The following is a 13,576-nucleotide window of genomic DNA, read 5'->3' as shown; positions in this document are numbered from 1 at the left end:
GCCCATTCAACCACAAATCTATCAGATGCTCAGGCATCTCAGAATTATCACACCGAAGAAGCAAGGAGATGATTATGCCTGGGGATGAAGCCCAATTACAATTCTTTAAAACGTCACTCAGCTTTAAACCAGATTAAATCACGACCATTTGGAAAATGATACACAAAATAAACTTCCCACAAAAAGTCTACAGTGTTTTTCCAAAAATAAAAAGTTTAAAAGACAGAAAGAGAAGTCAGGACCAAGTGACCAAAAATTTTTATTTGACTAAATTCTATTTCATGCATAAGCATGACAGTCTCCCCTGTTTATAGGACTTTGGCAATAAAAAAACAAAACAAAACACAAGCAGCCTTGTACAGAACAGTGAAAATGCCAAGGGCGAGGGTAGTCCACAGTTTTACTGTAGGATAAATATTTTTTCTTTTCAAAAGGCCTCTCCCCCTTTGGCCAACTCTCAGTTCAGACCATTAAATACAGACAAATTCTCAAAATCACTTCTTCACTTCTCCAAGATCTTCAATACTATCATCATCCACCTATAAAACACAAATTACATCTCATGAGTTGTGATAGAAAATAACAGGAAAGCAACCTGCCATAGTAACGTATTTCTACAGATGTGTATGGTCCATAGACTCACCTCTGGCCATTTTTCCTGAATGACATCAATGATGTCGTCTGTAAAGTCTCCCTGAATGATGATCTCATCCTCCCCTGTCACTGAGGCACCACAGGAGAATTTTTGAGCAAAAAATCTTTGTGCTTCTTTAAGATCAATTTCTGTTATTTTAAGAAAAGAAACAACAAAACTATAATCAGAATTGTGTGTCAAGGACATTTTTCCATTTTGAAATTTAATCTGCATTTTAAATTCATAAAACAGATTGCATTCATGGGTTTCATATTCCTTTCAGAACAATAATCACCATCACAGGCAGTGGTCTTAATGCAACAATTCAAGGTAAACATACAGCCTCAGTACATAAAAATACCATCACCCATAATATTCATGACTCATATAGTAAGATCAAAATAAATCCAGGGCGCTAGCTGGTTTGGCTCAGTGGATAGAGCGTAGGCCTGCGGACCAGAGTCCTGGGTTCAATTCCAGTCAAGGGCATGTACCTCGGTTGCAGGCTCCTCCCCAGCCAGGGCCCTGGTCAGGGCGCATGCAGAAGGCAACCAATCAATGTGTTTCTCCCACATAGATATTTCTCTTTGTCTTTCCCCTTCTCTAAAAAAATCAATTCAAAAATATCTTTGGGTGAAGGTTTAAAAAATAATAATAAACAAACAAATAAATAAATAAATCCAGGAACACATGAATTCCATTACATATACACTTCTGAGTACAATGAAGTTCTTTTGTTTATATCCCTTTCTTTATTCTTCTGTATCTCTTAAAAAAAAAAAAAAAAGATAATTTACAGCAGAGAAATAAACCTAATATTTGTAATGTGGTCCAGTGATTGTTTTCCAATCTGTGTTGTCACACAAAGGGACCTTGATTTGCAGTTTCACTATTCATTCAAGGCCTCCCCGCAGGACCTTCTGCCACCACCACCTTCCCTCACCCTCTACTGTCATTCCCAGAGGGGACGAGTCATTCTGCAACCCTCCAAGTTACAGGGCCAAAGGAGCAGCACTCACTGGTGGGCGTCAAAAGGAACCCTATCCTTGCCCTCTTTATTCTACATAAAATGTGCCCATGCAGGAATTCTGGAGAGGAAAAAGTTAAACCAGTTGTCTCTGCGAAAGACATTAAAATGTCTTCCAAATTTGATTTTGAAGCTATAGTAACAAATGCAGAATCTTATCCTGTATCTTCTTAGCAAAAACAGACCCATGAAATTTTGAATGATTCCAGATTTTTAGAAAGAGAAATATATAGAGAGTTCACATGCTTTAAACACACTCAAGATCAAAAAGCAACTGTTTGTTACATTTGTTGTTTGGTGTAAAAAAAGAAAGAAAATTGTCTTTTAAAAGAAACTTTCTGTGTGTCCTAATAATTGCTCTGGAAGGAAATAAAAAGAGGTTTCCTTCAAACACATGGAAAACTGTAATTAAAAGTCAATATATTAGGTCTCAATAAGAAAAGTAAGTAATTTGTATTTTTGCCTCCCTAAACAAAGCTAATGTAAGGTTATGCAAAGACTAATAGCAGAAATTTAATTAATGTCATTTACTTTCTATAACCTAGGACAGTGGTCAGCAAACTCAATTAGTCAACAGAGCCAAATAACAGTACAACGAATGAAATTTCTTTTGAGAGCCAAATTTTTTAAACTTAAACTATATAGGTAGGTACATTGTTATTAACTTAATTAGGGTACTCCTAAGGCTTAGGAAGAGCCACACTCAAGGGGCCAAAGAGCCGCATGTGGCTCGCGACCCGCAGTTTGCCGACCACTGACCTAGGACAAGTTAAAAAATAAACCTTGTATCAGATTGGTTTAAATTGGCTAATTAAAATAAATGAAAAAAACAAAATAAAACAAAAAACACACTTAAGATTAAACTCACCAAAAGTTGCAAGGCCACACACTCTTGTTACGTATTTCTTCTTTGCTCTGGGAATTTTGGCTATCGTAACCTTTTGTGGTACGGTCTTCTTTTTTTGTTTTATTTGACCCCTTCCACCTTTATTTATTAAGGAAGAACTTAGCATTAGTTGTTTCACTTTCAACATAGTTAGAGAATACTGTCTTTAAAGTTGTTAACTTTCAAAAGGTACCAAATTTTATTTCTACAGTTGCTTGTTCTAATACAAAATTAATGAACACGTGCGTGAGTATTCATTTAATAGATATTTAAGTAATATGTGCCGACCACTGAACTAAGGACACAAAACGAACAGAACACAGCCCTTCAAGGATTCTCAAGTCTAGTCAAGTGCAACAAGAAAAGTTAAATCTAGCCCAGCCAGCATGGCTCAGTGGTTGAGTGTCGACCTATGAACCAGGAGGTCATGGTTCAATTCCGGGTCAGGACACATGCCTGGGTTTTGGGCTCGATCCCCAGTGTGGGACATGCAGGAGGCAGCCAATCAATGATTCTCTCTCATCATTGATGTTTCTATCGCTCCCTCTTCCTTCCTCTCAGAAATCAATAAAAAAATATATAAAAATAGAAATGTTAAATCTTTTTTTTTTTTTTATTATTAGTTAAGGTATTACAAATGTGTCCTCATCCCCCCCATTAACCCCCAACCTCCCCCCCACACACAAACTCATGCTCCCATCCCCCCGTTGGAAATGTTAAATCTTTACAGCAACCTGCTATTCTATATAATCCTATATAATAATCCTATATAATAAAAGGCTAATATGCAAATTGTCCCTTAAGGAGTTCGACTGACCAGGAGTTACACCCACTGGGAGTTTGACCATTGCTATGACATGCGCTGACCACCAGGGGACGGCATGGAATGATGAAAGGCCCCAGCCTGCAGCTGGCAGCCGAGAGAAGGAAGGCCCAATCAGCCCTGATGGCCCGCCAGGCCTAGGGACCCTACCAGGCCTCTAGTATACTATACCTAGAGGCCAATGCACAAAATTCATGCAAGAGTAGGCCTTCCTTCCCCCGGCTGCCAGCACCGGCTTCCCTCAAGCCGCCGGAAGGCACCCGGGACCCAGGCTTCTCTAGCAGCCCCGGCTTCGTCTGGAAAGTCGTCCAGGAGGATGTCCAGTCTAATTAGCATCTTATGCTTTTATTATTAGATAGGATCCATAAATACGACACTACCGCATCTTCGAAGAGGAGCGGCTCACCCTGCTTCTGAAGGACAGAATAGATTTCCTAGTGGAAGTGGCATCTAAGCTCCTGCAGAATAAGGAATTGTCCTGGCTGGAGAGGTTTAAGAAAGAACATTCCAGGAAAAGGAACGAGTTCAGAGATAAGAAAAGGCATTATATCTGAGAGCTACACCTGAAGCACACTATGGATATGCAGCAGATAAAGCCGGAAAAGCAAAAAGTTCTGTATCAGTCATTAAAGGAACAGTACATCAAGCTTGTAATTTGATTTTACATTGAAGAAGGAGATAAGCCACTGAATGTGCAGGAGTGAGACGACCAGATCTATGTTTTGTCAAGATCACCCTACAGTGTGGAGGGTGGGTCTGTGAAGAGTTAGGCTGATGGGGAGGCCACGGAGCCTGCATTAGTTCAGGCAGAAATTAATCAAAATCTGAACCAAAGCAATGGCAACAGCAACGGCCACTAGGCACAGGATAAAGACAGTGAGTAAGAGAGAAATGTAACAGAATTTAGAACTGACTAAAGGGACAAAACGAGAGAACCTAAGATGGGTCTCAGATTTCTGGCTCAGATGACTGGGTAAACTGTGCTGTCATTAACCAAAATAGGGGAAACAAAAGACACAGATTTGGGACTTAGAACGTTTACTTTGGAAATCCTGCATCTGAGACGCCTATGGCACCATGCACATTCCCCATGTAGAGACATGGGCCAGGACCAGAGACACAGATTGGGGACTTCTAAGTGTCCAAGTTACGAACGTCGAAGAATCACCCTAGGACAGTGGTCGGCAAACTCATTAGTCAACAGAGCCAAATATCAACAGCACTTCTTCAAAATAGACTCGCCCAGGCCGAAAACCGCCATCTGCGCATGGGCCACGAAGTTTCAATCGCACTGTATGCACGCCCACACATGGAAATTTGGTGGAAGAGCCACAGTCAAGGGGCCAAAGAGCCGCATGTGGCTCACGAGCCGCAGTTTGCCGACCACGGCCCTAGGAGAACAAGCAGAGGGCAGAAGACAGAATTTAGGGAAACATCAACTTCTGAGGGACAGAAGACCGAGGAAGAGTGATAGGATGAAAAAGAACGTCCCAGAAACCAAGGAAGTACAGCACTTCAAGAAAGGAGTCCTCAAATGCTCTTATCATTATTTAGCAATTACTGACCCTGATTAGAGGGTTTCAGTGGCGTGAAAGTTAGGTTAGGACAGACTGGGCAGTGAACAGGAAGCGAATGGCTAAGAAGGGAAGCAGGGGGATAAGGCAAAGAAAGACATAGGCTCTTTGGAAATTTTTTGAAAAGATGCAAAGTCCTAAAAATATCTATAGGCTAATTTTAGTCACGGGGAGAATAATTAAGGAAGAAGAAATAGGAAGGGACAGGATCCAGAGGAGAGACAGACAGGTATATGCAACATCAGTAAAAAAACTGTCAACTGAGTTGTCAGAATAAGAAAAAATTTATATAAATGTTCTCGCTCTAATTAAATAGGATACACAGATAGTTTAATAAGGCAACAAAGTTTTCACATCATCAAGTTGGCTGGTTGCTTTTTACATATGTATATGGCAAATAAAGCATGTTTTCTTAGGTCTAATTTGCTGATAAAGCCACAAATCACTCTGGATCCAATTCCCCCCTGAAAACAAGATTCTGTACCCTCTGAATGATATTCATGAATTACAATTACAGGCGGGCGTTCCTGGTGTTGGAAATGCTTTCATCACTGATTCCTACTGGCAGAGGGAAGGTAAGTTTGTGTCCATCAAGTCGTGGAGGTAGGTCTCACCTCTCTTTTGTTTTTTCTTTTCTTCCTCTTCTCCTGCTGGTCCTTGACCCTCACTAATTCCAGCTTCTTGTTTGGGTGAATTTTCTAGATGTAAAAACAAATTTCAAAAGCATTAACATCACTTCCTACTAATGTAAAAAAATCAAATCACCTTTGAGCAACCCCATACAAAAATAAGCAATTTTACAACAATTGAGCATGACTGTTATTTTATTTTTGTTAAGCCTCACCCGAGGATATTTTTTCCATTGATTTTTAGAGAAAGTAGAATGGAGGGAAGGGGAACAGGGGAGAGACGGAGAGAGAGAGAGAAGAGAGACACATCGATTGGTTACCTCTCGCATGGCCTGACCAGGACTGGGGATCGAACCTGCAGCCCAGGTACATGCCCTTGACCACGGATCGAACTAGAGACTCTTCAGTGCACAGGTCGATGCTCTAACCACTGACTCACATCGGCCAGGGCCTTCCCCAATAATTATTATCTCCCTGTGCCCTGTTTATCACTACTTAACATAATTATGTCATTTGTCTCATTTTACTTATTTTATTTGTCTCCCCTTCGAGAATATAATTTCCAAACACATCTTTTGTTTGCTGCTTTATCCTCATCATTTGAAACAGGGTGTAGCATATAGTATGCTCACAGAAATAATTTGTTAAATGACTGAGTGAAAATATATTTTTGCCCCTAAATCATTTACTCTTCTTTATATAAAAAAGGTGATATTTTTAACATACACTGTCTCAGAGAGAGAAGACACAGGAAGCAGTGTGTGATTTGATATAAGGAATTTTAGCCGAAACCGGTTTGGCTCAGTGGATAGAGCGTTGGCCTGCGGACTGAAAGGTCCCAGGTTCGATTCCGGTCAAGGGCATGTACCTTGGTTGCGGGCACATCCCCAGTGGGGAGTGTGCAGGAGGCGGCTGGTCGATGTTTCTCTCTCATCAATGTTTCTAACTATCTCTCTCCTTTCCTCACTGTAAAAACTCAATAAAATATATTAAAAAAAAAACAGGAATTTTAACCCAAGAACTTAAGATAGTTTTAAAGTTCATAAATACAGGTTATAATTCTGTAATTATCCTACTAAAAGAAGACTTTTTGTATCTTTAAAATAATACCTTATGTGCATTTGTTTTGGGTATACAAGTTTTGATGAAAGAAAAAAAATGTTCATACCTACTGTAAGTTTTGCGAACTCATTTGGAAAATTCTTCTCTAACCACTGTCTACATTTAGCAACATCAGGCATATATTCACAGTACTGGGTGGGAAAAGAATAAACAGAGTTACAACAAAACATTTTCAATCAACCAATATATTTTCATTTAAAAGCATTCCCAGTACTTGCTACATAAAGAATGATAAAACTAACTACTTCCACCTGCTGTCTTATCCACAGGAAATCTATATTCAACCAGGAAATGCCCCATAAGAAATCAGAAATAAAAAGAAATTAAGCAGCTTCTCACTGTAGTAATTTATTTCTTTTCCATCAAACAGAAGGGCCATTAGAAAGGGAACAAACAGACAAAAACAAGTACATCTACTTCTTGCTCTGGCACATGGGTGCCTCATTATTTTCATGGCTTGCCCACAGAGCCTGACTTAGAAGCTTATTAACAGAAGTCTTAAACATAATTCATGCTTTCCTCTGCTTGCATGTCAAATTTTGGCTTTAAAGTTACTCTTGTTTTATTAGCTGACTGACTATTCATGAGTGCCATGCAAAAACCCAAACTGTATGGCTAAGTGCAAAAGATGTACACATGAGACTCAAAATCTAAAAATTTGTAATTCCATAAAATTATTCTAAACCAAGTTTGTCTATTAAAAGTTTGAAAATCTACTACTAAATGATAGAAAATGAAAAATAAGAAAAAATTTCTCAAGATAGCTGTAAAATCAATGATCTCAAATACAGAAATTAAAAGAATTTTAAAAGAACTTACCTCTGTTGGTAAAGAACACACTGGGGAAATGGAGAGAAAAAGATTTAGAAATTTAAATACACACACACATAGCACTCATCATAACTTTAATTTAAAATTGACAAAATGCCTCATTTGTACTTTTTTCTATATTTTTTCTGTACTACTATTCAAATGCTACCATCATGCCTTGCTTGTTTGAGGCAAAAGGCACATGGTTAATATCACACTTATAAACTTCAGTGGCACTTTGCTACCATTTCTTTGCAATATACTTTTTCCTTTTCCTATTACTAAAAATAATAAAATAAAATCAATTTCCCTCTACAAATCACTATTTGTAAACTAACTTTTCAAGGCAAAAATCTCACAGTCACCTTCAAATGTCACATCACTAAGTGGAACAACCTGACATTATATGGGGATGATCTTATAATTATGCTATGTCAATCTGACCATTTTTTCTTTCTTAGTGGAACCTAAAATAATGGTACATCTTATAAAATAAAGAATTCCAGATTTGATGAAACAGGATATAAAGAATAGCTCTTGACTACACTAGTATACTTTTCTAATAATAATAATAGTTAGCATTTATCGTAATACATTCTTTTTTTAATATATTTTAATGATTTTTTACAGAGAGGTAGGGGAGAGAGATAGAGAGTCAGAAACATTGATGAGAGAGAAACATTGATCAGCTGCCTCCTGCACACCTGCCACTGGGGATATGCCCGCAACCAAGGTATATGCCCTTGACCAGAATCGAACCTGGGACCCTTCAGTCCGCAGGCCGACGCTCTATCCACTGAGCCAAACCCGTTAGGGCGTACATACATTCTTGTCTTAGTTGCTGTACCAGAAGCTTGATACAAATCATCTGACTTATTTTATAGGCCTCAAGAAATAAGCCTCTAGCCCTCAGTGAAGTTTGTTAACTTGCCCACGGTCAGGTAGCTGGTGATGCTGGAGTCAGGGTGCAAACTCTGGCCATGACTCTAAAGTCAAACAATATAACCCAGTAAAACGCATATATAACAAAACTCAGCCAACACTACAAGAAGTTCCTCCACCTACTCTCTTACTGAGGTATTTTACACTAATTTTAAATTACTATCAAAGGTATTTTTTAAATGTTTTTTTTAAAAAATATATTTTATTGATTTTTTACAGAGAGGAAGGGAGAGAGATAGAGAGCTAGAAACATCGATGAGAGAGAAACATCGACCAGCTGCCTCCTGCACACTTCCCACTGGGGACGCTCCCGCAACCCAGGTACATGCCCTTGACCGGAATTGAACCTGGGACCCCTCAGTCCGCAAGCCGACGCTCTATCCACTGAGCCAAACCGGTTTCGGCAAATGTTTTTATTGATGTCAGAGAGAGGAAGGGAGAGGGAGACAGAGAAACATCCATGATGAGAGAGAATCACTGATTGGCTGCCTCCTGCACACCCCCCACCAGGGATGGAGCCCGAAACCCTGACCCGGAATCAAACCATGACCTCCTGGTTCATAGGTTGACGCTCTACCACTGAGCCACACCCACCAGGCACTATCTATAATAATAAAAGGGTAATATGCAAATCAACCAGATGGCCGAACAGCGGATGATCTTCCAGACAACATTCTAGATGAAGCTGAGGCTGCGAAGGCCTACTCTTGCATGAATTTTGTGCATCGGGCCTCTAGTCAAAGATATTCAATAAAGGATGAGTTGATACAACTTTTTAACTCAGTAACATCGCCTCTCCTTCTACAGTCCTTGAACTCCAGGGGAGGAGGTCTCTATTCCACTCACAGAATGTAGGTCCACGAAAACAAGGATCTTTTCTGACTTACTCCCTACGCAGTCCCCAGCACCTAAAACATTGCTAGGCACATAATAACTGGCCAAATATACTTTAAAAAAATTAGTGTTTACTTGCCCTTTTACTGTCTTGTACCTTCAAAGGTTTCTGAGACTTTCCAAGATGCTAATAAAATTAGAGCATTTCCGCCCTAACTGGTTTGGCTCAGTGGATAGAGCGTTGCCTGCAGACTGAAGGGTCCCAGGTTTGATTCCAGTCAAGGGCACATACCTTGGTTGTGGGCACATCCCCAGTAGGGGGTGTGCAGGAGGCAGCTGATCGATGTTTCTCTCTCATCCATGTTCCTAACTCTCTATCCCTCTCCCTTCCTCTCTAAAAAAATAAAATATTTTTTTAAAAAAATTAGAGCATTTCCAAGTCACAAATGTTTCTGTATTGAAAATGAGGCAAATATTCAAAGGAGGGAATCCTGATTTAGGCTAATATATATATATATTTGTTAATCCTCACCAGAGGATATTTTTCCATTGATCTTTAGGGAGCGTGGAAGAGAGAGAGAGGGAAAGACAGAGAGAAACATCGATGTGAGAGAAACAAACACATTGATTGGTTGCCTCCTGCAGGAGCCCCAACCAGGGCCCGGCCGGGGAGAAGCCTGCAACCAAGGTACATGCCCGTGACCGGAACAGAACCCCGGGACCCTTTGGTCTTCAGGCCGAGGCTCTATCCACTGAGCAAAACCGGCCAGGGCTATTTTTAATCAAACCAAGAACCCTGTCCCAAGACTGTCCTTCCACACACATCGCTGAAACCCCCTCCTCCTCGCTCCTGACACCCTCCCTCTGCTACACTCGCACAAAGCGGATCGCGCCTCCAGGCGTGCACCAAGCTTTTTCCTCCCCGCGTCCCTGTCATATCCGAGAAGCGACCTCCTTTAACAGCGAGACTAGCCAGTAACATCCGGCTGAAACAGTCTATCTGCTTGTCTCTCTTCCAACAGGACTGTGAGCTTCGCCGGGGGGCCAGGTAACAAGGCACAAGCCCCGCACAGGTGGGGAAAATGTGTTCATCTCTCCCGTCTCAAATGAAGGATGCACCCCACGACGAAGACCGATGGAAAAAGGAGGAAGGGAACCAAACGTGAAACGATGATCCCAAGGCATACACACACAGTAAGCAAAAAACACAACAACAAAAACAACAAAAAACGCCGCGGCACACTTGCCTCCGCAGTAAAGGACCCGGAGGGGGTAATCGGCATCTAACTTGGTATTGCTCCTGGAGTCTCCTTTGCAGTCATGGCCCCCGGATTCGGAACTGTCAGCAGCCATCTCACAGACCTGTAAGCCGGGGGGAAAGAACACACATCTGCACGACCGCGGGCCGCGACCCCGGGGCAGCCGTGCCCGGGGGTGGCCCTGCCTCGTCCCCCACCAGGAATAACCCGAACCCCAAGTCCGTTTCATCTCCCCGCTGTCAAGTGGATGATGAGGATACAAGCTGCCATTAGGATTCACAAAACGGGAGCCGCTCCGGGCACAGGGCCTACGGGGAAGCAAGCGCCTGGGGGGCAGAGGGCACTCGTCCAAGAGGAAAGAATGGGGGGAAGAACGGGCAGGGCAACTTCGGTGGAGACCGGGAGGGCAAAAGGTCTGGGGTGACTAGGAAGGGGTGCAAACCCGCGGCAATGAAGGCCACCCAGCAGGTGGAAGAAAAGGCCCCACAAAGAAGGGGTGGGTCCCCGGAGGTGCCCCGAGGGCAGGGTGTGAGGGCAGCTACACGCCAAGGGAGTCAGGAGCCGGGATGGGAGTGGGAGAGGGCGGGGAGACCAGAGTCTCGGGAGAGAAAATAGGGCAGGAGAGCCGAGGAGGCGCAGAAAGTAAGGGAACTGGGGTGACAAGGGCGGTCCAGGTGGGAGAGCGGCGACCGGGAGCCAAGGGGCTAATCCCGGGGACAACCGAGGGGCCCATGTGGGCGGGGATGTGGAGACGCCCGGCCCCTTCCGCCGGGCGCAGCACCTTAGCTTCCCCCCCTACCCCCCCACGCTCTCTACACGCGATTCTCCCAAGTGGGAAAGATCACGGGGGACCGTTTACCCGGGCGGTCGTACAGCCGCCGACGCCTCCGCTCCCGCCACTACCGCCAGCTGAAGCGACACATGCGACTCCTCTTCTCCGGCCCGGGCCACCCGAGAGCCCGTCTGCCGGCGCGATCCCGCGAGACAATGAGCCTTTATCGCGAGACTCAGGCCGCCGCTGGGTGGCTGTCGCGAGAAGCCGGGGAGGCGTGGAGGACGTGCGGAGCATGCGCGTGGCGTTCGGGGGCGGGGCCGAGCCGCCGAGGGTCCGATAACCAGTAGGCGGTGCTCGTGACCCGCGAGAGAGGTCGGGTGGCGGGCGGCCTGAGCGCGCGCGGGGAGGCCGATCGGAAACGTGCGTCGAAGTCCGCAGTGACGCCGGGTGAACGGGCCCCGCAGTCTGGGATGCGTCCTCCAGGACGCCTGTTGGATGAATCAGCCCTCCGCCAGGAGACTGCGGCTGGGAAAGGCGTTTTCGTTACATCTCAGCCCTGTTCCCTACGTTGGCAGAATTACTGTTGAAAAGACGATGCCAGCGCTGTTCAGGTGTTTCTCCTCGGCCACATTCTCACGACTGTTTTCCTCGCCTTCTTCTTGTGCACCGATCCTTGCGTGTGTCGTACCCTGGAATCGATCTCATCTCAGGCTTTCCCTGGGAATAACGCTGCCACATTTGCAGGAAAGAATGGGACCAAGATGTGCTTTGTAGAGGGTGGAGGGGGTTCTTTTCTGGTTTGCTTTACCCACCAACTCATTCTCCTCCTTCGCTGCCAACGTCATTCGCCACCACCATCAGCAGCAGCATCCTCAAATTCTCTGCCCAGAACTTACCTTGTGTCCGGCAGGTGTGGCTCAGGGGTTGAGCAATGACGTATGGACCAGGAGGTCAGGGTTATGTGTTCCTGGAGGCACATGCCCAGGTTGTGGGTTCGATCCCCAGTGCGGGGCCGTGCAAGAGGCGGCCAGTTGGTGATTCTCTCTCATCATTGATGTTTCCATCTCTCTCTCTTTTTTAATATATTGAGTTCAGAGAGGAAGGGAGAGGGAGAAAGGGAGCGAAACATCAATGATGAGAGAGAATCATTGATTGGCTGCCTCCTGCACATCCCCTATTGGGGATTGAGCCTGCAACCCAAGCATGTGGCCTTGACTGGAATCGAACCCCAGGATCTTCAGTCCGCGGGCCGATGCTCTATCCACTGAGCCAAACCAGCTAGGCCCTAGCTGCTAGTGCGATGTTTCTATTTCTTGATATCTCACCCTTCCTCTCTGAAATCAATAAAAATGTATATTTTTAAAAAAACAAAACAACTTTGTCCATGAAGCCCTCTGGCATAATAGTTTCCACCAGGGACCATGGCCTCCACTCTGACATCTTTCTTCCATAAAAGAGGAGTTTCCCCCTCACAAAAAGAGTCGTTTCTGCATGACATCAGTGAAAGAAGATCTTGTTCCCAAGCATGTTTGGTTCCGATAATAATAGCTCCCAGCAATAATAACAGCTTCCATTTATTGACACCCACTTCCCACTATGTGCCAAGAACCTGCTCTTTGGGGCATGCAGAGTCCAGGGGGACTCATTCCAGAAAACTTTCTCAGATTCCTACTATGCTCCAGGCACTGTGCTAGGCACTGGGGGATGCCGTGAGCAAGGGACGTCTCTACTCTCACTAAATGGTCTTAGACATGTTAGTTGATTTCATCCTTACAAAAACCCCTTGATGCCCTGGCCCGTGTGGCACAGCTGGTTGGAGCGTCGTCCCCCATACACCAAAAGATTGTGGGTTCGATTCCCGGTCAGGTGTGTACAGAAGGCAACTGACGGATGTTTCTCTCTCACATCGATGCTTCTTTCTCTCCCTCTCCCTTCCCCTCTCTCTAAAATCCATAAACATATTCTTGGGTGAGGATCACAGAAATAAATAAATAAAGCCTTGGCCTGTCTCCCTTCTTCCTGCCAGGATCATGAACATAGGCAGGAGGGAGTACCACAGCCATCTTGCAACCAGAGAGGCCTGAGAATAAAGGAAAATGTGCAAAGGATTATGGACTGGGACATATAAATAGCCTGTGTCCCCGACAGCCCCTAACTGTCTGGCTTCTGGGGCTTCCTGTTGTGAAACACACACACACACACACACACACACACACACACACACATGCACGCACACGCGCGCTATCTGGCTAAATTAACCG

General features: G+C 44.1%; 1 protein-coding gene across 1 annotated transcript; it reads right to left on the bottom strand.

The window, feature by feature from the left end:
- Positions 1 to 241: 241 nt before the first annotated feature.
- On the bottom strand, positions 242 to 11,508 carry DENR (density regulated re-initiation and release factor). The gene is made up of 8 exons (XM_081114082.1): positions 11,400 to 11,508; positions 10,529 to 10,643; positions 7,515 to 7,534; positions 6,742 to 6,826; positions 5,559 to 5,642; positions 2,530 to 2,646; positions 644 to 783; positions 242 to 539 (listed from the first exon to the last, which is right to left on the bottom strand). The coding sequence occupies exons 2-8, from the start codon at positions 10,632 to 10,634 to the stop codon at positions 495 to 497; spliced, it is 597 nt and encodes a 198-aa protein (XP_080970208.1). The 5' UTR covers positions 10,635 to 10,643; positions 11,400 to 11,508; the 3' UTR covers positions 242 to 494.
- Between the last annotated feature and the right edge of the window lie 2,068 nt (positions 11,509 to 13,576).

The sequence above is a fragment of the Myotis nattereri genome (assembly GCF_964212035.1).
Source record: "Myotis nattereri genome assembly, chromosome: 19".
NCBI classification, from domain to species: Eukaryota; Metazoa; Chordata; class Mammalia; order Chiroptera; family Vespertilionidae; genus Myotis; species Myotis nattereri.
Note: the sequence above shows the minus strand (reverse complement) of the source record. Positions and strands in the feature narration are given on the sequence as shown.